The following is a 22,248-nucleotide window of genomic DNA, read 5'->3' as shown; positions in this document are numbered from 1 at the left end:
GTGATTATTTTTTATTGCTAAGGTTTCAGTAAAGTCAGCGAAAGATTCAAATGGATTTACCCTGTTGAAGGGGATATATTGAATATGGTACAAACAAGTCCACCTCTAGTTAAATAAAACGGAGATTCTGGCATTTGAGCAGAGTCATGGAAAAATGTAGTGGATTGTTGTAATGGAGATTTCATTCATTGGATGTTTTGTTAACAAATTTATTATAATGTTTTGTAATGTTGCCCTGTGCATCATATCCTAGAATAATGTACAAAGCAACAAAAACAAGATTATTTAAATGCAGTGTAAAGACATTTTTCTGTTCCCTGTATCTTAAGCCCCAGACACTGCTTGATTTTTTCACTGTTTGAACATTTTATTCAGTGTTTTGTTAGTAATGAAAGCCCTTAAATGCCAGATCCAGTTGTGCAGTGGGACCCTAAGACAAGTTTACTTGAGAATCAATAATCTTTTAACTTAATCTTGGAATTTTGAAGCACCCTCCAAGTTTAGACAAACAAAATGCATCTGTGGTTGTATTGCAGGGTTTCAAGTCACAATAACATTCTGAATTCTATCCTTGGATTTACATCTGTGGCAAAGAGCAACGGAAATTAAACTATATCTGGTCTGGTGAGGGTTTCCATATCATTCAATTTTGCTTTTCTCCATCTCTCTGAGTCGTCTCTCCAGCATCTCGATTTTGTTTTCGAGGTCTGCATCTGGCTTTGCAGATGTTGCACCTATTCCTAACAGGACACAAACACACACCAGGCCCGCTAATCTCATTGCTGTGGTTTGTGCAGAAGCTCCAGTGTCACTGAGAATCAATCCAAACATGCCAACGGCAAAGGTGATCTTCAGCAGCCACAGAGCCTGCCTCACAGCACCGACAACTAAGCGCAGAACGAAGGATAATATCCAGTAGGCCATAACAGCCAGAAGGGCCCACTGAGTGACAAAAATCACTCCCTCCGGAGTAACTTTTTGGAAAGGTAGCTGGGCTAGATAGACACATGGAAAAATGTACATGTAAGCAAATGATTTGGTTTAAATATATATAGGAAAGATTTTCCTATTTATTAAATAAGTAAAGATTTTCTGTACAATTACCATCAATTCCTGCTGATTCCAAGATTTCTGCAACATACTTGATGACCGTGTTGAGGACTGATGCCACTGCATCTGACAGCCACTTCACCCCGCTTTGTAGAAACTGATGCACATAAATAAAATACAAAATGTTTATAAAAGTGAACAACTCCACAGTACAGCACAAAGTCATTCAAAAAGCATCAGTAATATCTTATACAGTGGCCCTGAAAAAGTATTTGAACACTACTCTTAAAATTGTATGAATTTCACTGCATTAGCAAAATATCAAACTATTTCAAAGCAAATCACGCTAGTTCTGCTTTTCTCAGAACTAACCTCACTTTTCTCGGTCACTTTAAACTTCCACCAGCTGGTGTCAAAGTCATTTCACTGACATTTCAGATCCCCTCAAGTTCACACAGGTGGTTTACCAAAGTAACCCAAGATGTTAATCACATATGTGAAACTGTTATAACATCGGGTCTGGTTTGACCTCCAGATGGTTTCCAAACATTACACTGGTGGATTTGCTTTTAAAACATAAACTTATTTTTTGTCAAATGCTTTGCTTTTTAAATAAATTAATGCACATTTGGTTTCTCATAGAGCCAACACTATTCATATTACATGCAAAGTTTAGTATAAATAAAGTAGATTTCCAAATAATACATGGATTAATTGCTTTCAAAACAAACTTTTTTGATAAATGGCACATGGTTTCTCAGAGCCAACATTATTCATATTACACAATGCCAGACAGACAGACAGGAAACAGTATTTACTAAATGGAAATATTCTGTTAGAACAGCCCGATTTTCCACGTTATCAGCTCACCTTGAGACACAGGTTGACTCTCTTTTCGCCGACTGTAGAGACCAGACAACTGTGGGCTTCCTCGGACAAACTTGTAATGATGGACCGCACATTTTGCAGGGGACTAGACTGTTCGTCCCATTTGAAAGAGTGACACAATGGTATCAACTGATATGAAACTGAAAATATAAGTGTGGTAAAATATAAACACCGACCCATTTTTAAAAAGATCACTTTAACTACGATTATACAACACTGCCGCACCCAAGCGTAATGAAATTCTTATTCGTGAGCAAAATGTTCTTCTCAAACAACGTGTTCAACAAGAAACACCTGGACTGGCAACAAAGTTGTTCTACATGGAAAGAGTCAAGACGCAGAATTCAGGCGTCACCGCTTGAGGATTAGTAAATTAAGTTGAAGATGGGCTTTTTCATATCAGAGTCAGATAAATGGTCTTACAAAGGATGCCAGCTCTATCCTTCAATATTAAACTCGATGTTTACTAAACTAATCCATAAAGCGTTTCTTTGCCCTGAGCAAATGCCTGCTTCCTCTTTCCTCCCTGGAAGGAGGAGTTACCCTGCCGCCTACTGATGACCAGAGCCGTTACGGCTCTGCTGATGACTATAGAGACTGTACGGTTTACATCATCCAGAAAAAAACGGCACACAAATCGATCCCATATGAGAATTGTGAAAGACCATGTTTAGCCTTTTGTTGAATTTCTGAAAATGCCAGAAACATTGCGTATAAATGTAATAACTGAGCAGTGTACAATTCCTTTCATTGTGAAAAAACATAGCAGAGCCATTATTGTGTACACTATAAGCCAACATCATGACACACAATTGCATTGTCATAGATTCATTTATTAATATTATTTATTAGTAGTGTGTTTATTTTTGTCCTCCTACAAATACAATAGCAGAGTGAGAGAAAAATACAAATTCACACACACAAAAAAAAAAGAAAAATTAAAAAGGTTTCTGACAAAAAAAAAAAAAATAATTTTTCTATTAGTGTGAATGTTTTGCCTTATACAGCAGATAGGCCTGTTTGGTGGGGCAATGTACTGTGAAAAGAGGCTCAAAAAGAGCCATGATCGTTGTGTCATTTTGAGCATTATCCATAGCTGTCTGACCCCACACATCTCTCTCCTGGAGAAATGGGGAGAAAGAGTAAATCCTAACATTTATCTGGTACCAATGTGTTTAATAAAAAATTAGAATTTATTTATTTATTTTTTATTATTTTTTTAATATAAACATTTACCAATTATAACCTCATCCTTCTCTAGTATTGTCCAATAAGAAAGTAGTTCATACCAGTGGTGTGGCTCCATATTCCAGTAGTCTGGCAATCATCAATTTATCTCCCAGATCAACTGCCTCATGCATTACAGTGCGTCCATTATAGTCTTTAGTGTCCATATCAACTCCTGATACAACCCAAGCATACAGCAGAGGGTAATCTCTGTTCTGTACCACTCTGTTGAGTGATAGGTTAAACAAAAATAAGATAATTGACTATATTATATATAAAAATATATTAAAAGAAACATGCATTATGCGGTAAAATGTTATGCGATATTTATGTGCGAGATATTACATGGTTAATGCTTACTGGATCATTTCCATGGCAATTCTCACAGGGTGTAGTCTAACAGTAACTCCTTTCATGCTCAGGAGTTTGACAGCTTGACAATGCCTAAAAGAAACACCAACACAGCTACACTGACATGTTTGAACTGAGCATGTGCAAATGATTCATTACTGCCCCCTAATGTTAGTTTGAATTAAATTGAGTGAGAATTCAGCCTGGGATAATACAGGCTAAATGGGCTGCTGTCAGTAAAGTGCTGCAGGGATGACATATTTTTGTAGGCCAACCTGGAAGTCAGCATCACCCTGGTTCCCTCAACATAAACCCAATAAACCAAAACTTTTATAAAATTTGAAGTCTAAATACAATCACAGAAGTAAAACAGCTATAAACAAACTACACAATGACTGCATGACTTCACGTCAACACCTAAGCTTCCGACAACTCCTTTCGTTATTTATTTTAAAAATATTTTCCCTGAAAGTTATAATAGTTTACAAGAGTGTGATTTATAAACAGAATGAGGCTGTAAAAGCAGACTTGTGTGTAGATGAGTTTACCTGTTCGGCCTAATGTCCCCGACTTTTTCAAGACAAGTAGTATTACTTATGTATTTTACATTGTATAACAAAATGTGACAATATATTGAGCTGGTGCTAAACCAGCTCAAATTTTGTCACATTTTATTATACAATATAAGACCTTATAATATAAGACCACAGACCTTATTTCAGGCATTTAACCAAAAACCCATTGACTTCAGAGTGATGGAACTGGAAGTGCTAAATCGTTTCTGGGTTTTGGCCAACAAAAATACATCACTCTTGCAACACTCTATAAAACCAGACAGAGCCAACTCTAAATGGTGATAGATAAAATAGAAGCTGACATGTTTTACTAGTCAAAAATGTCAGTTGAATTAACTAATCATTGCTTTAGAGTCTACAACCCATTTCAGATCACATGTGAAATGTATGCACCTGTTCTTAATGGCCATGTACATTGGGCAATGTCCAAAGCGGTTCTTGTGATGAGGAGACGCCCCTTTTGACAGCAGGAACTCAATCATTTCCAAGTTCCCCAACTCACACGCTGTATGAAGGGGTGTGAATTCGTCATAGGTTTCACAACTGGAATCCATCTTAAGAGGTTTTAAAAATAAATAAATCAATGAGTACGAAATAGGTTTGAATTCTATATATTGGCTGTCCACATTTTTAGTTCAGGAAATGTGAAGTTTAGTAACCTTCTCTAGGAGCTCTCTAAGTGAGGTAAAATCATTGTTTTCCACAGCTTGGCAAGCAAAAGAGGGAATGATTCTGTCAATGAGCGATCTCCTTATCTGAGACATAGTAAAGGGTTAGTTCACCCAAAATTTAAAATTATGTCATTTATTACTCACCCTCATGTCATTCTGCACCCCTAAGACCTTTGTTTATCTTCGGAACAGAAATTAAGATATTTTTGATGAAATCCAATGGCTCAGTGAGGCCTCTATTGCCAGCAATGTCACTGAACCTTTCAAGATCCAGAAAGGTACTAAAGACATATTTAAAACAGTTCATGTGAGTTCAGTGGTTCTACCTTAATATTATAAAGCGACGAGAATACTTTTTGTGCACAAAAAAAACCCCAAAATAATGACTTTTCAACAATATCTAGTGACGGCCGATTTCAAAACACTGCTTCAAAGCTTTACGAATCTTTTGTTTCGAATCAGTGGTTCGGATCACGTAAACAAAGCCTCGTTTACTGAAATCACATGACTTTGGCGCTCCGAACCACTGATTCAAAACAAAAGATTCGTAAAGCTTCGAATAATATTAATAAGTTGTATGTAAAGCTTAACTTTACATGCTATTACTGAACAGGTGAAATTGTTCTAAATTTGTTTAAAAATCAAGTCAGGCTGGAATCAAAGCTATAAGGATAAGGAATGTTAAGTCATAGGTGTCTGCATAGAAGTTCCTTTGAATAACAGGGGCTGTATTCACAAAAAATCTTAAGGCTAAAATTTGCTCCTAATGAGGAAATTTAAGAGCAACTCTTAAAAATTAGGCGTGTGTTGACGACCTCAAATATTTTTCATCTAAAAGTAATTCACAAAGCATTTATTTACACATTTCACCTGTGAAATGTGTAAACCACAGATATCAGATCAAACAGTGCCAACGTGGAAACTGTTTGATCTGATATCCGTGGTTTAACAGAGAATTCTGTGACCAATGTAAATGCTTCTCACAAGGTTTCACAGCGATGTTATTAATTCTGTGGTGAATTTAAGCGCTTTTTCCCAGCGCTGTGTAATCTTGAAACCATGAGAAACATTGTGCCACTAACACAGAAGTAACTTGTGGCAGAAATGGTCTAATGGTCTAATCTAGTGCTTTTAAGTGCTTCACACAACTTTTCACAGCACTTCAAAGCTTTAAATATTGCCCAATTTGAATGTTATTTTTAATGTGATGTCCAAAACATTATTTGTTCATCCTTCATAGTTTGTCCCCATTTGTAAAACTAAAAGTTTAACGATGTAGGAAAGCACTTATTTAGAAATAAAAAAGACAATAAATTACCACTGTAGTAGATGCTGCAGAGGAGCACTTATGGGCTTATTAGCCATTTCCACACCCTAGTATATATTTTTAATATTTATTAATAATAAAATAAAAGTTAATATTATCTGCATCTCAACTCAAGCTCAGTGCTTTTCTGTCAGCCCTCACAGCACTGACAAATCAGGTGCTGGTGCCACCTTAGAACTTAAAGGGTTAGTTCACCCAAAAATGAAATATCTGTCATTAATTACTCATCCACATGTTGTTCCACACCCATAAGACCTTCGTTAATCTTCGGAACGCAAATTAAGATATTTTTGATAAAATCCTATGGCTTAGTGATGCCTCCATTGACAGCAAGATAATTAACACTTTCAGATGCCCATAACACTAGGTATAAGTTATATTTAAAACAGTTCATGTGACTACAGTGGTTCAACCTTAATGTTATGAAGCGACAAGAATACTTTTTGTGCACCAAAAAAACAAAACAATGACTTTATTCAACAATTTCTAGTGATGGGCAATTTTAAAACACTGCTTCATGAAGCTTCGAAGCTTTACGAATCTTTTGTTTCAAATCAGTGGTTCGGAGCGCGTATCAAACTGCCAAAGTCACATGATTTCAGTAAACGAGGCTTCCTTACATTATAACTGTGCATTTACAGCGACCAGCGGTGTGTGGACGGTGTCTTGGACGGTGTGTGCGTCAAGAAGAGTTGAAGTCAGGTCAACTATATGGTAATGAGCTATGATGCGGTTCGGCGGCAACCAATCAGAATGTAGAGGTCCATCACTTGAGAGGATTCCAGAGAACGCAGTCGTGTAAACTTTGGTTCTGACCAAACATTAGTTCCCAAGCAAAACAGAGAAGAGGTGGATAATTGCTGTGGCATTATTTCCCAATAATATACAATGTGTGTCCCTGTTTGTGTACAGAGGCATAAATAAGAAAAATGATGCATGGACCAAGGTGTCTGACATTGTTTGCATGCTATGTCTGAAATTGCATAGCTGTATGCCTATACATTTACTATATAAATATATATTATTACTATATAAATATATAGCTGTATGCACTATATATTTAAGCCTAATGACATTTATCATTATTTTCTCCGCTAAGCAATTTGTTCTCTGCGTTCTCTGGAATCCTCTCAAGCGGAGGACTTCTACATTCCGATTGGTTGACCGTTACTTTGAAGCTCCCGTGTGTGAACGCACAGTAAGTGTTTCGAAACGTTTCGAAATTTCATTGGTCACCATTGGGGGGCGATGATCTCTGTGAACCCATGAATCAAGTCTATAGGTTTTACCTTATCTCTGATCAGTTTTCTACATTTGTAGATATTTTAATTAGACATTAGTAGGCTTATAATTAAAAAGAATAATAGTAGTTAATAGTCTCTTATTGGCTCAGCTAAACAGGTCAATAAGAGAGTATTAACTACTATTATTCTTTCGTTTACTGAAATCACATGACATTGGCAGTTTAATACACGCTACGAAACAATGATTCAAAACAAAAGATTTGTAAATCTTTGAAGCTTCATAAGCAGTGTTTTTGTTTTTTGTTGGTGCACAAAAAGTATTCTTGTCGCTTCATAACATTAAGGTAGAACCACTGTAGTCACATGAACTGTTTTAAATATGTTTTCAGTACCTTTCTGGGCACTAAAAGTGTAAATTATCTTGCTGTCAATAGAGGCCTCACTGAGCCATCAGATTTCAGCAAAAATATCTTAATTTGTGTTCCAAAGATGAACGAAGGTTTTACGGATGTTGAACGACATCATGGTGCTGCTCTGAATAAGGTCTATACACACAGGTATAATTGTGTTTGTATTTCATATAGTTATATATTTCTCCTTCTCGCTGTCTGCCTGCTTGCTGTGTGCAATGTAAATGAGCGCGGTCAAAAAATTGACATCATAAATAGCAACAAGGTCAACCGCCTCACACTAGGTGTTCCTTGGTAACACTGCTAAGGGATAGTTCACCCAAAAATGAAAATTCTGTCATCATTTACTCACCCTCAGGTTGTTCCAAACTTGTATACATTTTTTTGTTATGTTTTAAAGAATGTGGGAAACTGAAAGTTCTGGGGCACCATTGACTTCCATAGTATTTTTTTTCCTACTAGGGAAGTCAATGGTGCCCCAAAGCGGCCTGGTTACAAACTTTCTTCAAAATATTTTCCTTTGTGTTCAACAGAACAAAGAAATTTTTTATAGGTTTGGAACAACTTGAGGGTGAGTAAATGATGACAGAATTTTCCTTTTTGGGTGAACTATCCCTTTAAGAGTTTTGTGAATAGGTTTTAAGCTAAAACTCCTAGCTCAGAACTTTCAAGAGGACTCTTAGTTGTAAAATCAAATTCTTTGTTAATACGGCCCCAGAGCTGTATAATCAATGTTAAGTTTCCTTATAAAATGTCCAAACTACGAAGTAATAAATGTGTATCACACTGTATGCAAATGAGTCTGTTCATGCCTCTACGCTTTTGCCAAGTAGCCACTGAAGTTTCAGCACTTTGCCCAGTCCACGCAGGAACTCTTTGTCTCGGACCACCGTTCCATTAACGACGATGGGCGCAAAGTTGACATCCCCCTTAGCTGGTCTCTGCATCACGTAAACTACGAGAGGGACGGAAAGGGAGGTGAATTGGGCTCCAAAGAGCATTCTTGCATTAACTACTCGAATAATTACACTCACTAGTATTAGTTTCAATGGGCTAAAAATCATATGGTGGTAGTAAGGTTATTCTTAGATAGGCTATTAGCTAACGTTACCAGTTAACGTTACCACCTAACAGCACATCAACATACTAAGTAATGAGGACTATGTAACGTTTTAACTTGGCCTTCGTTTTGTGACTAGAAACAAACCTGAAATCTAGTAGAAACTGATGCGTAATATAGATTCAGACAAAAAAATCGCTTCTGTTTTAGTGAGGACCGCCGTCTGTTTTGTTTGCAACCGTTAGCAACGAAGGAATCCTACGTGGAACGGGTAGCTCATGAATATTTAATAGACACTGCGTAGTGCGTACGTTGCTTGATGTTCTTAACTTCTAAAAACTTTATTTTATTTTAATCAATTTATTTATTTTACTTTTTGCTTTGACTAATATTTCGTGTGCCAGGCTTTTCTATAGTGGAATTTGGCAATTCTACATGTTTAAAATCAGCCTTAAAACTCAGAACTCCCGTCGCGAATATATCACATAACGTGATTAGATAAAAAGATAAGATAAAAAGGCCTTGTTATGTGACTGACGAATTGCCCTGAACAGAAACTCTTGTTTTCTAGCAATTTAGCGAACATTTACATACATGTAATCATTTAGCAGAACATTAGAAGCAATCAAAACAACAATATAGGGCAACAATATGTAGCCAACAATAAGTGTGACAAGTCCCAGTTATGCTAGCACAGTAGGCCTACACGGAGCAAGTTTTTTATAGATAGATAGATGCCTAAACCATGGTCTTGGTGTCATCCAGATGGAAATTTAACATCCCATGTGTGGACATTTTCTAAGTTTATCTATTTCTTAGCCAATCAGAATCATTTAATCTGACGTAATGAGGTAGTTTAGTGACTGGTGTAAGGTATAATTGCTGTGGAAATGTGAATGTACGGAGGGCGGCCTATGAACTCCTTGCGAGTATTGTAGCAGTCTTCTGCTGATGCAAACTATTTCTATTCATTAAAATTTTCATTTGTCATATCTGGTCCTTGGGTCTTTTACTGTAAAATCCCCTACAATAGAATGAAATAGAAATATAATAGAAGGTGTAATAGGTCAAGCATTGATAAAAAAGATGCATCTTTAGCTGTTTCTTGAAAATGGCTAAAGACTTACCTGCTCAGGTGGAGAAGCTGAAATGATCAGAACGTCATACTGTAGTGCTGTTCTAAATTGTAAAATAAAACCACAAAAGATCTCTTTTAAACTCGAAATGTAACTTTAATAAAAGGAATATTTAGATGTTTATTTTAATGATATTAGATAAAAAATATACAATTCACTTTCGCTTAAAATACAACATTTCAGTGCATTGCATTCTTGCACATATAAGCATTACATTGGTTACAAGAAAACCCACATATGTATATGAAGTGGATATAGTTTAAGGACTTCTGGGGGTACAAATGTCATACAAATGTCATACAAATGTCATATATGGGAAGGTCAGCATCCTAAGCAGGATGTCATTCACTCATAGTCTGAGAGAGAGAGAGAAATCCATATGGTACATGTTAGCAAACTATATGTTTAAAACACTTTGAATTAAATGTTCACAAAATATAACACAACATTCATAATGTTTGTGAGAAGTTTATTGTTTCCATATTAAACTTTTTAAACAACATATTTTTAAAACAATAAAATAAACTACTTTTATTTCTCTTACCCCATAGCCTGTAAAGTTCCTCCTCTGATTATACAGTATAACTGTGAAAGTAGAGGACAGTGCTGTCTGGACAATATTGACCATTGAGATGGTTATCTTCACTCCTGTGCTGAATTTCTGTTTGGAAGAAAAGGAGTCCTTACTACAATATATAACTGTTTAATTGTCTTTGCATACTTAATATAACATAATAGAACTCTAACATATAATAGCTCTTACATATAGGGTTTGAGATACATACAGTGGCATAATGCTGGTGATCGCACAACTGGTCTGGTCCCAGTTGGCATCTGGTTGCCGGATTGGAAATAATGTCAACATAGTATAGGATAAGTGCAATAACTGAGATGATCATGGTCACGGCAGAGACTGCCAAGCAAACAGAGACCTAAAGACAAGAGCAACTTTCATCATTTTTGTCATTTTAAACAAGTGAATTGGGTTTTGCAGACAGAAACTTGACATAAATGTGCCTGCTGTTGTGGAGCATTTGTATTTGATTATTGGCCATAACTGAATTACATTATAATACACTAACTTTATGTGCTAGTATCTAGATTATGCTCTAACATTGCTTGTTAGTCTGTCCTGTTGTAAGTTCAAACTCACTGTCTTCACGGTAGCAATTTTTTCCACTGCTATTGCAGCTGCGCCTGAAATGACAAACTGTTTGGAAAAAAGAGGACACAATGGTTGGTGGTTATACAGTATACTTTACATTTCACTTAATACTTTGACATCACCTTAATACATAACCATTACGCCCTAGGCTTATTAGTGTAATATTACCATAAGGCCACTCCACCATGGCACTCCAAAGTTAAGCAGCATTGTGGCTTCAGTATGGAGCAGAGGTATAGAATAGGAGATGATCAGCAATCCTAACACTATCTGAGAGACCTATGAGGTACAGAAAAAGCGAAAGAAATAACTCAGTAGGAACTTTATGCATAAATGTAACTTAGGTTTTTGTAATCTAATTCAGGTGACATGAAACTTCAATCAATTTTAGCTGCTATTAAGGTGCGATGTTGTAATTTTTCTAAACATATGTTAGCACATTTTTCACTGTTAACCATCTGGTGCTCTTTTGTCATTTCTGACAGAAAAGTATTACTTTATATATATACTTTTTTTTTTACTTCATCGGAATGGTACAAAACTTGGTAAAGGTTTTGGCACTTACTATGTGAAAAAAAAATTGACACGGACATGATTCAAAAAGGTTAAATGGTCCTGAAAAAAAATAGTCACACTCGTGGTCAAAAATGACCATGGCTGAGCCTGAAATCTTACTTGAAAACTTGTTGCCTCGCTGCCCTATCAGGCAATGATTTTGCAGGCAGCATTTGCGCACAAAGGTACCTTACTAATCTGATTTCGGACAGACTTTTGAATCAGTGTAACGGTTTTATGATATAGGCAGAGCGAGCTTTGGTGATAACTAAGCAAATATTTAAGTTATACAATAGTAATTTCTCACTAGAAATGACATCAGAAGTGGAAAACGTACATTTACACAAAAAATGACCACCAACCGCAACTTTCAGACACCATCTTTATTTTTTAGCTCAACTGTCAGAATGGAAAGCACATGATTGTGGGATATCAAAGGCATGCTGCCTTCAAAAATCGATGATGAAGGTATCTCAGGAGACAGGAAGTGAAGCTAACATTGGATTTGGACATGCCTTGATGCCGTCCTACCCTGGAATGCTCCCTCCGAAGGCAGCATTTTTAAGCTTTCGGACGCAGCCTGCATTGGAAATGAATGGGAGACACATTTTTATCTAGTGGAAATATTTGGTACTTCACCCAAACAAAATCTTCCTAAAAGCTCATTTTTTGAGATATCACTCTCAAATTTGGAACACAACTTAGATTTATGGCTAACTAAAATATAGTAAAATCATTTAAATTAAAGAATATATAAATTTTTCGGTCATTTTTGACCACCACGCGAAGAGCACCAGAGGGTTAAGCAATAGTTGTATGAGTTGTCATGCTAAATTGTGAATACAGTCATGCAATCCCTTCAATTCATAATACAATGGTCTCCAGTCTCCAATACTGGAACACCGTATTGACCCATCAGAAGCCAAGACAGGAACTTTCTGTTTTCAGTGCTTCCCACAGGTTTGAAATATACTTGCGGTGGTAGCCGGGTGAAAAATCCTCCTATTACCCATGGCATAAAAATGGTCTACTACATCTGACAAACAAATAATGTGTGATTTTTAACAGTATTTTTATTTATCGAAATTAATATTAATTACATAGCATACTATTACATTTAATTACATACTAATATTATACATTATTATGCATTGTAAATTATGCAAAATTACAGCATTTAAATGGTTCTCCTTTTCCTATGTTCTCCTATGTGACTCTCTCAGTGAATGGGACACAGATTTTACTAGTAAAATTTATATAATGAATAATATATGTGTGTCAAATAATGTTCTTAGTCTTTTCTTCCTGTGGGGGAGACTACAATAATTTACTATGAATTAAATGGAAATCAAATTAAATACAATTTATTGTGTAACCAAAATACCAATAATGCCCTAAAGAAAAAGAAAAAACTTAGCGTGTGACTTTTAATTATAAACAAGCCCGAAATACACCGGACTCTTATTTTGAAATGTCTACACAATTGCAGGCTGATCCTTCAGATTCTTACAACCGTCTAAAACATTTTATATAAAGGCCATATAGTAGACATTGTCATCATTCATCAACTTGAGTTCATTAGCAATCGCTTGGCATAAATCTGCGCTTTTCATTAACTGAGAATCACTTGAAGCAGTCTGAAGCGTTGCGCGAGCTTGTAAAACGCGCAACAGCGCCGCCTTGTGACTTTGCAACATGCAGCGCTCTTTGTGAAATATCCACCTCGTCTCTGCAGTGCACGTGGGAATGTCAGCGGGAGTAAACAGTTCTGACTCACACATACCTGAGCAGGTACTAAGCACGTAGGGCGAGGGGAGATTTTCCACTAGTTAATTGATCGCGGATGGTTTCATTATCTTGGGCGGATATAAAAGTATAAGAGGATAAAAATAATAAAAGCAAAAATGTGTCTCCAAATATACTTGGGCGGCCGTTAATATACCTGGGCGGCCCGCCCAAGTAAAGTCTATGTGTGGGAAGCACTGTGTTTTATAATTAATATACTACATGGATTTGTAGGCTTTAAATGTATATTTAATTGGTCTAGTATGGCCAGTGATTTAAAATTGTAAAAATGGACAGGGGACCAGAACTCCTATAGTGATGGCCATACTGAAAATACAGAATCTATTAATTCAGAATTTAATAAAATTCTACTTTGCTTTGTACCCTGTTTGTGTTCTAAATTTCCATGTTCCCTGAATCATGAGCCCTAAGAGATTTGGGTAACACTTTACAATAAGGTTCATTAGTTAAACATTAGTTCCCTTTCAAGGGAACTCACGCTGCGTAGTCGCTATGGGAACGCCTCTGCGTGATGTCGTCATGAAGCACGTATGAAATCTGTCCAATCAGGAGACGGAATGTCATAGGCGGGTGATGTCACTGACCAGGAACTATAAAGCCAGCCCGAAAACACTCTCATTCAGCTTCTATGTCTTCAGCAAGCGCTACGTGTATCTTGTCTGTCTTATTTATTGTTGTATGTCTACCATCATTTTGAGTATTCAAAGATCGGTATTATGGCGAGTGAACAGCAGCAGCAGTTTAGAAAGTGTGTTCATCCCTGCCCTCGTTTTATTACGGGTGGGGATACACACGATCTTTGTGTTGTCTGTTTGGGAGCGCAGCATGCCCTGGCAGCTCTCGAGGGGGCTGCCTGCGTGCATTGTGAACAGTTTCCTATGAGGACGCTGCGCTCCCGCCGAGCCCTCTTTAAGGAGAGTGGCTTGGTTCGCGTGCCCCAGGGCTCGGGCCCTGCTTCTGCTGAGGCAGGACGGCGTCTCATGTCCTGGGGTTCGCAAATGGATGTAGCAGCGGGGTTAGAGACGGGCCCAGCCTTATCTCTGCCCTCACCTGCTGCATCCGGTGTGTCGATTCGGAGGCAGGAAGCACGCGTTGCGGTTTCTTCCGCTCCGGTCGACACAGTCACGTTATTGGCGTCTAGTTCTGAGGAGCTGGACGTTGTTAGCGTGACAACGGGAGAGACTAAAGACTCGCCACTTCACTCTCCCACGAGCGAGGAGCTCATGGAGGTGCTTACTCGCGCTGTTGCCAAGCTCAATATCGATTGGCCAGCCGAGAAGCAAGAGCAGAGATCTGGATGTAAACTTGATGAACGCTTCTTACCATCAAGGTCTGCTCTACCTCCACGTCGGGCGCTACCATTTTTTCCCGATCTCCACACTGAGGTGTCGAGATCGTGGAAGAGACCGGTGTCATCCCGTGTTTACTCCCCTCAAACCTCCACATACAGTAACATGGTGGGTATGAGAAAACACGGGTATGGGGCGATGCCGAGAACGGAAGAGACGCTTGCGAGCCATTTCTCTCCACAGGCGACATCGTCCCTTAAAGCCCCGACGTTGCCCACTAAGCCGCTAAAGACTACCTCAGCGCTAGTGGGCAAAGCGTACTCGGCAGCAGGTCAAGCTGCGGCATGCTTACACACTGTGGCCATCATTCAAGCATACCAAGCTGACCTGCTGAAAGACTTGGGCGATAGTGAGAAAGTGGGGGCTGATTTCATCCATGAGTTGCGTCAGTCAGCAGATTTAGCGCTCCGTGCCACCAAGGAGACGGTTAAGTCAATCGGCCGCTCTATGGCAGCCCTGGTGGCTACGGAGCACCAGCTCTGGCTAAATCTGTCTGACATTAAAGATCGTGACAAGACGTTTCTCTTGGATGCCCCACTGAATCCGTCTGGCCTCTTTGGTGACGCTATCACATCTGTCACCGAGAGGTTTCAGGAGGCGAGGAAGCAGGCTGCTGCTATGCAGCAGTTTCTTCCTCGTCGTGCCCAAGTCCCGAGTACGAGCTCCTCACATCAACACAGACAACAACAGAAGCAGAGCATTGCTACCCGTGCTCCCCCTCCGAGGAGCTAGGAGGCGGGGCAACGCTCGCAGCCGAAGTCCTACAAAGGCAAGACAGATCTGAGGGCTGTCATTGCGGCTAAGAGGGCTTCGGCAAAGAAATCCTGACGCCAGTAGCGTCAGGATCCTGAGGGTGGTCCCCTCCGGAGGCAAACAGTGTTCACCTCTCTCAATGGTGCCTGTTTGTCTTCGGTGCCCTCAGGGGGGAGCTCTGCCAACCCCTCTATTATACCGGGGCGCAGTAGCTCCTCGCGGGTCACCTGGGGGTGGCGGGCTTTCTCTGCAGTCAGTTCAGTTGTTCCCTGCCGGGGCTCTGCTTCAGGGCACTGTGCTGGCTGCCCATATTCCACCAGAGGCCAGCCTCGAGAGGCTGGTTCCCTTAGTAGATTTTTTGTCAGAGTGGAAAAATCTGTCAAAAGTATCTCAGGGTCCTGCACACGATAGAAAAGGGGTATGCGATTCAGTTCAGAACACGCCCACCCCGATTCAACGGGGTCCTGCTCACTATGGTGGGCCCCAAGCAGGCTCTGGTAATGGCACAAGAAGTAGAGACTCTCCTGCAAATGGAAGCTATAGAAAGGGTTCCTCCTCCCAGCAGGGAGTCAGGGTTTTACAGCCGCTATTTCATTGTGCCAAAGAAAGACGGGGGATTGCGTCCAATTCTAGATCTGCGCCAGTTGAATCGAACAGTAGCGAAGCTCAAGTTCAAAATGCTGACAGTCAATCACATCGTGTCACAAATCAGGTCCGAGGACTGGTTTGTCACGATAGATCTAAAAGACGCATACTTCCATGTATCAATCCTCCCGCGACACAGGAAATTCCTAAGGTTTGCTTTCGGGGGCGAAGCATACCAATATCGGGTTCTTCCCTTCAGCCTAGCATTGTCACCTCGCACCTTCACCAAGTGTGTAGATGCGGCTCTGACGCCCTTGCGTATGCAGGGCATCCGCATTTTAAACTACATAGACGATTGGTTGATTCTGGCTCAATCAGAGCAGATGGCGGTTCAACATCGAGATGTTGTTCTCGCTCACATGAGAAGGTTGGGGTTGAGACTAAACGCAAAGAAAAGTGTGCTTTCTCCAGCTCAGAGGACCACTTATCTAGGCGTGGTGTGGGATTCTGTGATTATGCGCGCCCGTCTATCTCCGGCTCGCATAACATCGATTCTCTCGACTGTCTCAGACATAAAGCTAGGCCAGTCACTCACTGTCAAACAGTTCCAGAGACTGTTAGGTCTTATGGCAGCAGCATCCAACGTGATACCTTTTGGCCTGCTGAACATGAGACCACTGCAGTGGTGGCTCAAAATCAAGGGGTTCTCACCGAGGATGAATCTTTTTCGTATGATCAGAGTCACGCGGCGATGCTTACGTGCTCTAGTCATATGGAAGCAACCTTGGTTTCTGTCCCAGGGACCTGTGCTGGGGGCTCTCAGTCGTCGCGTCACGCTAACGACAGATGCGTCCCTCACGGGCTGGGGGGCGATCATGAGTGGTCGCTCGACTTGAGGTCTTTGGCAGGACCATCATCTTTCGTGGCACATAAATTGCCTGGAGCTGCTGGCGGTATTTCTAGCACTGAAATATTTCCTTCCAGACCTCAGGGATCATCATGTGTTAGTACGATCAGACAACACGTCGCTGGTCTCTTACTTGAATCATCAGGGGGGTCTGAGATCACGCCCACTATACAAGCTGGCGAATCAGATCCTCCTGTGGTCCCAAAGGAAACTGCTCTCCCTCAGAGCAGTATATATCCTGGGGTAACTGAATGTGGGAGCAGACATCCTGTCGAGGCAGGGGCCGAGGCCCGGGGAATGGAGACTTCACCCAGATATAGTGAAGCTTGGTGTGAAAAATCACCAGTGGGATCCTGTTAACTGCCCGGTTAGCACAGTACTGGAGTTCCTGCAGGATAGATTTTCTTCAGGGTTATCCCCCTCCACACTGAAGGTGTACGTGGCGGCCTTAGCTGCTTAGCACGCGCCTTTGAGTGGGGTATCTTTGGGGAGACACCCACTTATCACTCGTTTCCTCCGTGGCACTTTGAGGTTGAGACCCGCAGCTCGCACGAGAGTACCGGCTTGGGATTTGGCCATTGTGTTGCAAGGCCTTTCTATGGCCCCCTTCGAGCCCATCGAGGAGGTGCCAGAAAAATTCCTAACACTTAAGACAGTGTTTCTGCTCACTATTACGTCTCTCAAGAGAATTGGAGACATTCAGGCCCTGTCGGTATCTCCATCGTGCCTCGAATTTGCGCCTGGTAATATTAAGGCTTTCCTTCATCCCAGACCGGGATACATACCTAAGGTCCTCACTAATCCTGTGAGACCTATTGTGCTGCAGGCCTTCTGTCCTCCTCCTTTTACGTCCTCGGACCAGGAAAAGCTAAATCTGCTGTGCCCGGTGAGGGCGCTGGATGCATATGTCCACAGAGCTGCCATGTGGAGAAAAGCTGATCAGCTATTTGTATGTTTCGGAGCACCTAGGAAGGGTCTCCCTGCATCCAAGCAGAGAATGAGCAAGTGGGTGGTTGAGGCCATCTCACTTGCTTATGAGTCAGTTGGACAGCCTTCACCCTTGGCCGTCCGGGCTCATTCAACCAGGAGTATGGCTGCCTCTAAGGCTTTAATCTCAGGGGTTTCCCTAAATGATGTTTGTGATGCGGCAGGCTGGTCCTCACCTCATACATTTGTGAGGTTTTATGAATTAGACCTCGGCTCCACTCCGGGGGCGCAGGTGTTACTGTGAGTTGAGCGCTGAGGCCTCACACGAATGGTCACTTGCTCGTATGGCGACGTTGGGATTTCGTTCCCATAGCGACTACGCAGCGCGAGTTCCCTTGAAAGGGAACGTCTTGGTTATGTATATAACCTTAGTTCCCTGAATAGGGAACGAGACGCTGCGTTGCCCTGCCATACTCCTGTCATGCCCGTAAGCGACTTGCTTCAGTATTTCAGAAGCTGAATGAGAGTGTTTTCGGGCTGGCTTTATAGTTCCCGGTCAGTGACGTCACCCGCCTATGACGTTCCGTCTCCTGATTGGACAGATTTCATACGTGCTTCATGACGACATCACGCAGAGGCGTTCCCATAGCGACTACGCAGCGTCTCGTTCCCTATTCAGGGAACTAAGGTTATATACATAACCGAGACGTTAATGTATTAACTAACCATGAGCAATACATTTGTTACTGTATTTACTAATCTTTGTTAAAGTTAGTTAATGACAATACAGTTGTTCATTGTTTGTTCATGATAGTTCACAGTGCATTAACTACTGTTAACAAGATTTTAATAATATATTAGTAAATGTTGAAATTAACATTAACCAAGATAATAAATGCTGTGTAAGTGCAGTTCATTATTAGTTCATGTTAACTAATGTAGTTAACTAATGTTAACTAATGAACCTTGTAAAGTGTTACCAAGATTTGGAGGACTATAAAGATATTATTTAAGATTGTACTTTATACAGCTATGTAAAGACAAGGTGCAAAGAGAAAGGAAACAAGAAGATACACTGGAAATAAGTAAAATATCCAAAAATTTGCACACATTATTTTTTGCTGTAAGCAAATGTATTGGTCTTTCCCCTGTAACAGAATAAAGACATTTGCTTTGTTAAGTTAATTTTATAAAATTACCACCGAAAAGAAACCCCAAAGTTGACTATACGTCTCTTTAAAAAAAAAAAAGTGAAATATGTGAGTTATGCCAGAACACGTCCTGTGAGAATCTGTGCGGAGCCCTTTAAGATTAATGAAGCCATAACACAACGTTCACTCACCCCGAATATTTTGGGCTCCCCCTTCTCGATGCTCTCCCGCAGAGCTTTTTGTTTGTCTTCCAACTTTTCCTCTACCTGAGTTGGGCCAGTGTTCACTGACAGGTCCGTCGACACTGTCAAAGCCATCCTTCGTTTTAAGTAAGTTAGGTTTGTTACAAGGGAAAACAAACGCGACTCGTCTTTAAAGTTACAGTTGAGTAATAGATACTTTTAAGTACAACAAACTCAGAGCGAATGCAAACGCAGGGCGAAATTCCGCATGAATGACTGAGAAAGGCTGACCTATAAAACTGCAAGGACTCTACGCGATTCTTTGAGCTGTTTGTAGTGTGCTGGCAGGACCCTTTTTTTCTTCTGTTGAGCAAACTCGCAATAATTCCAAATAAAAGGTCTAGTCTTCTTTCTTTCTGGAATACAGAAAGAGTTAGACCCTCCCTTGCGTTTTTATCCAAGCATCGCAAAGGGGTCTGTCCGGCCCCCTTCTCCCAATAGGAGCTTTTATTAAGTGTTTTCGATCACTTCATAAACAGCTCTGTTCCTTTCTGCCACGAGCTTTCTAGGATTCGCAGAAACTACATTTGAGGTGAGTCGGTCGTGCATTATTTTAAAGGATATTACATTTGATTAGACATAGTTATCATCAATAACATAGACTACAAGCATATTATATGAATGTATTTCATGCTGATGTCTGAAACTAAAAGAGTGCAGTGGTTATCATGAAGTGTGCAGTGTGAAGTGTGCAGTGGTTATCACGCTTATTTGTGATTTTATGCTGTACAAATAAATAAATAAATAAATAAAAAAGAAGGAGCTGTTTTGAACATCTGGGCAGTCTAGCCCCCTTAAGGAAATGAATGAATGAAGTTTTTTTCTAACCCTAACCCTCTTACTCTGCAGTGCTGTTGAGTAATCAGAATTGTATCAAGCTGTGCTGCTCTTCTCTTCAGCCACATTTTCTGTATTCTATCCACCCACTTCCTCTCCTCACAAACATGTTTTTCTCCAACAGCATCTGTATTCCCGCAAAACATTCCATTTTTCCAGGGGGATCAGATCATGTTTCATACTGACTCTCTCACTATTATCTCAGACTGTAGAGAGCCATTTTAATCGTTGATCTGAACTTTGAAATGTCCCTATTTTTCAGTCCCTCGGTTGACTTTTAGCTGGCTGTTGAAGATGTCAAGCACTCAAACACAGCCTGCTGACTCAGATCCTCCCAAATTTCAACGTTTGTTCAAGTTTCATGACCCTGAAGTGGTGGCAGTAAGTGATTGTGGGCCAATTTTTTTGTTATTAAGGAAGAGAGATAATGGTATCTTGCTCACTGTAACAGTTTTCTTTGACATGTTTTGTTGTTGAACATTTGTTTGAATTTTTTTCCCTCACCATGTTTTTCCCTCTCTAGGTCATGGCAATCTTACTAGGTTTGTTCCAGCTCCTCCTGACTGTACCAACTTACAGCATCAGCATTGATATGAAATATATGTTTGTGTGCCCCCTCTGTATTGGTTCTGTGGTATGTTTATTTAATAACTAAGATACTGTAGTTGTTATGTTTTGGATGATTGTCATAGTATGATTTACCAAAATGAAAAACAAACACAAAATATATAAAATAAACATTTACACAAAATAAACATTTCATATATATATATATATATATGTGTGTGTGTGTGTGTGTAATAGCATCAAGTCCCAGTGACCTTTTCCTTTCAATTCTGATGTTTTTTCTCTCTCTAATTAGTCTGTGCTTGCTGGATCCTTTGGAATGGCATCTGAAAGAACTCCTAGGAGAGCACTGGTAAATTCACGTAACAACATTCTTCTTTTGGATGTGGATTATTCCAACATATACAGTAATAAGCAATAATGTTGTTTTCTCCCTATAAGCTAAAAAACTGTCTGATCTCTGGTATTGCTGGTCTGGTGGGGACACTGATTGGTCTTGTTCTGTATGGTTATGCCGCAAGTAACTCTCCAGTCCTCCCTCCTTGCTCACATGAATCATATTTTGGTTGTCCAGAAAAGGTTTTTCAAGTAAGTGCAAATCATTGATTGATCCTGCCATTAGTCAGTTATACAAAAAAAGAAGAAAAAAAAACCCTGTGACTTACATTATTTTATTCAGCATTAATGGATAATGTATTTAGGCCGAAAATCGCATATTATCAAATACAAAATTTTAATACATTTTTATTGTAAACTCATTAAATCTTCTTTTTTTGTTGTTTTTGCAGGGCTTTTACAAAGCGATCTCTGGGCAGCTGTTGTTTTATGATATTGCAGCTTTGGTTCTTCATTGTTTCCTAACATTTTCTGCATTTAAAGGACTAAGAATACACTGAGATCACATGTACATAAACCATACACTTCTCTTTGTTCATTTTATGTAGGAGCAATTTTAATTAGTAGACTGCTCTAAAACATTATCATTGCTATTGTCCTTGTTTTTTTTTTCCTTAAAAATGATGTGAATTTACAAAAGCCTATTGTCATATACAAAGTACAGATTTGGAAGTTTTGTGAAACTGGAGACAGTAGCTTGCTATACACTGCATTTAACCCACTATAGCCTAACTCAAAATGTAAGTTTAATTGCTACCTTTAATTTTTAACGTAAAAAGTGTTGCCATTAGCTATTACAACCTGCAATGATGGTCTTTTGCTAATGAAACCCTGAAAACTCATAAAATCACAAAAATGACAAATGGATGTAATCGAATATGCAAAAAACTATGAAAATATGCAGCTGAAAATGTTTTTCTACTATGGGTGTCTCTTTAGTGTTTATATATGTAAACATGCGAGACAATTCTTCAAATCTTGCTGCAATATTAAACTTTTATATATATAAAAAAAAATCAATGTTGTCTGTGTGGTGAAATATAGGACCAACCCTACTGCCATGTCACAT

General features: G+C 39.6%; 3 protein-coding genes across 3 annotated transcripts; 1 reads left to right on the top strand and 2 right to left on the bottom strand.

Moving 5' to 3' along the window:
• Positions 1–342: 342 nt before the first annotated feature.
• Positions 343–2,499, bottom strand: tmem109 (transmembrane protein 109). Its single transcript, XM_051902957.1, has 3 exons — positions 1,921–2,499; positions 1,105–1,207; positions 343–995 (listed from the first exon to the last, which is right to left on the bottom strand). The coding sequence occupies exons 1-3, from the start codon at positions 2,116–2,118 to the stop codon at positions 640–642; spliced, it is 657 nt and encodes a 218-aa protein (XP_051758917.1). The 5' UTR covers positions 2,119–2,499; the 3' UTR covers positions 343–639.
• Positions 2,500–10,014: 7,515 nt separating this feature from the next.
• On the bottom strand, positions 10,015–19,574 carry tmem176 (transmembrane protein 176). The gene is made up of 6 exons (XM_051903015.1): positions 19,329–19,574; positions 11,273–11,383; positions 11,093–11,149; positions 10,725–10,871; positions 10,484–10,600; positions 10,015–10,295 (listed from the first exon to the last, which is right to left on the bottom strand). The coding sequence occupies exons 1-6, from the start codon at positions 19,452–19,454 to the stop codon at positions 10,281–10,283; spliced, it is 573 nt and encodes a 190-aa protein (XP_051758975.1). The 5' UTR covers positions 19,455–19,574; the 3' UTR covers positions 10,015–10,280.
• Positions 19,575–19,672: 98 nt separating this feature from the next.
• On the top strand, positions 19,673–22,195 carry si:dkey-9i23.16 (uncharacterized protein LOC571915 homolog). Its single transcript, XM_051903071.1, has 6 exons — positions 19,673–19,911; positions 20,479–20,597; positions 20,740–20,850; positions 21,079–21,135; positions 21,225–21,371; positions 21,572–22,195. Exons 2-6 carry the CDS (start codon positions 20,511–20,513, stop codon positions 21,677–21,679), a joined length of 510 nt encoding a protein of 169 aa, XP_051759031.1. The 5' UTR covers positions 19,673–19,911; positions 20,479–20,510; the 3' UTR covers positions 21,680–22,195.
• The last annotated feature ends 53 nt before the right edge of the window (positions 22,196–22,248 follow it).

This window comes from Ctenopharyngodon idella, chromosome 1, assembly GCF_019924925.1.
Source record: "Ctenopharyngodon idella isolate HZGC_01 chromosome 1, HZGC01, whole genome shotgun sequence".
Classification (NCBI taxonomy): domain Eukaryota; kingdom Metazoa; phylum Chordata; class Actinopteri; order Cypriniformes; family Xenocyprididae; genus Ctenopharyngodon; species Ctenopharyngodon idella.
The sequence above is the reverse complement of the archived record's forward strand: the minus strand, read 5'-3'. Positions and strand labels throughout refer to the sequence as shown.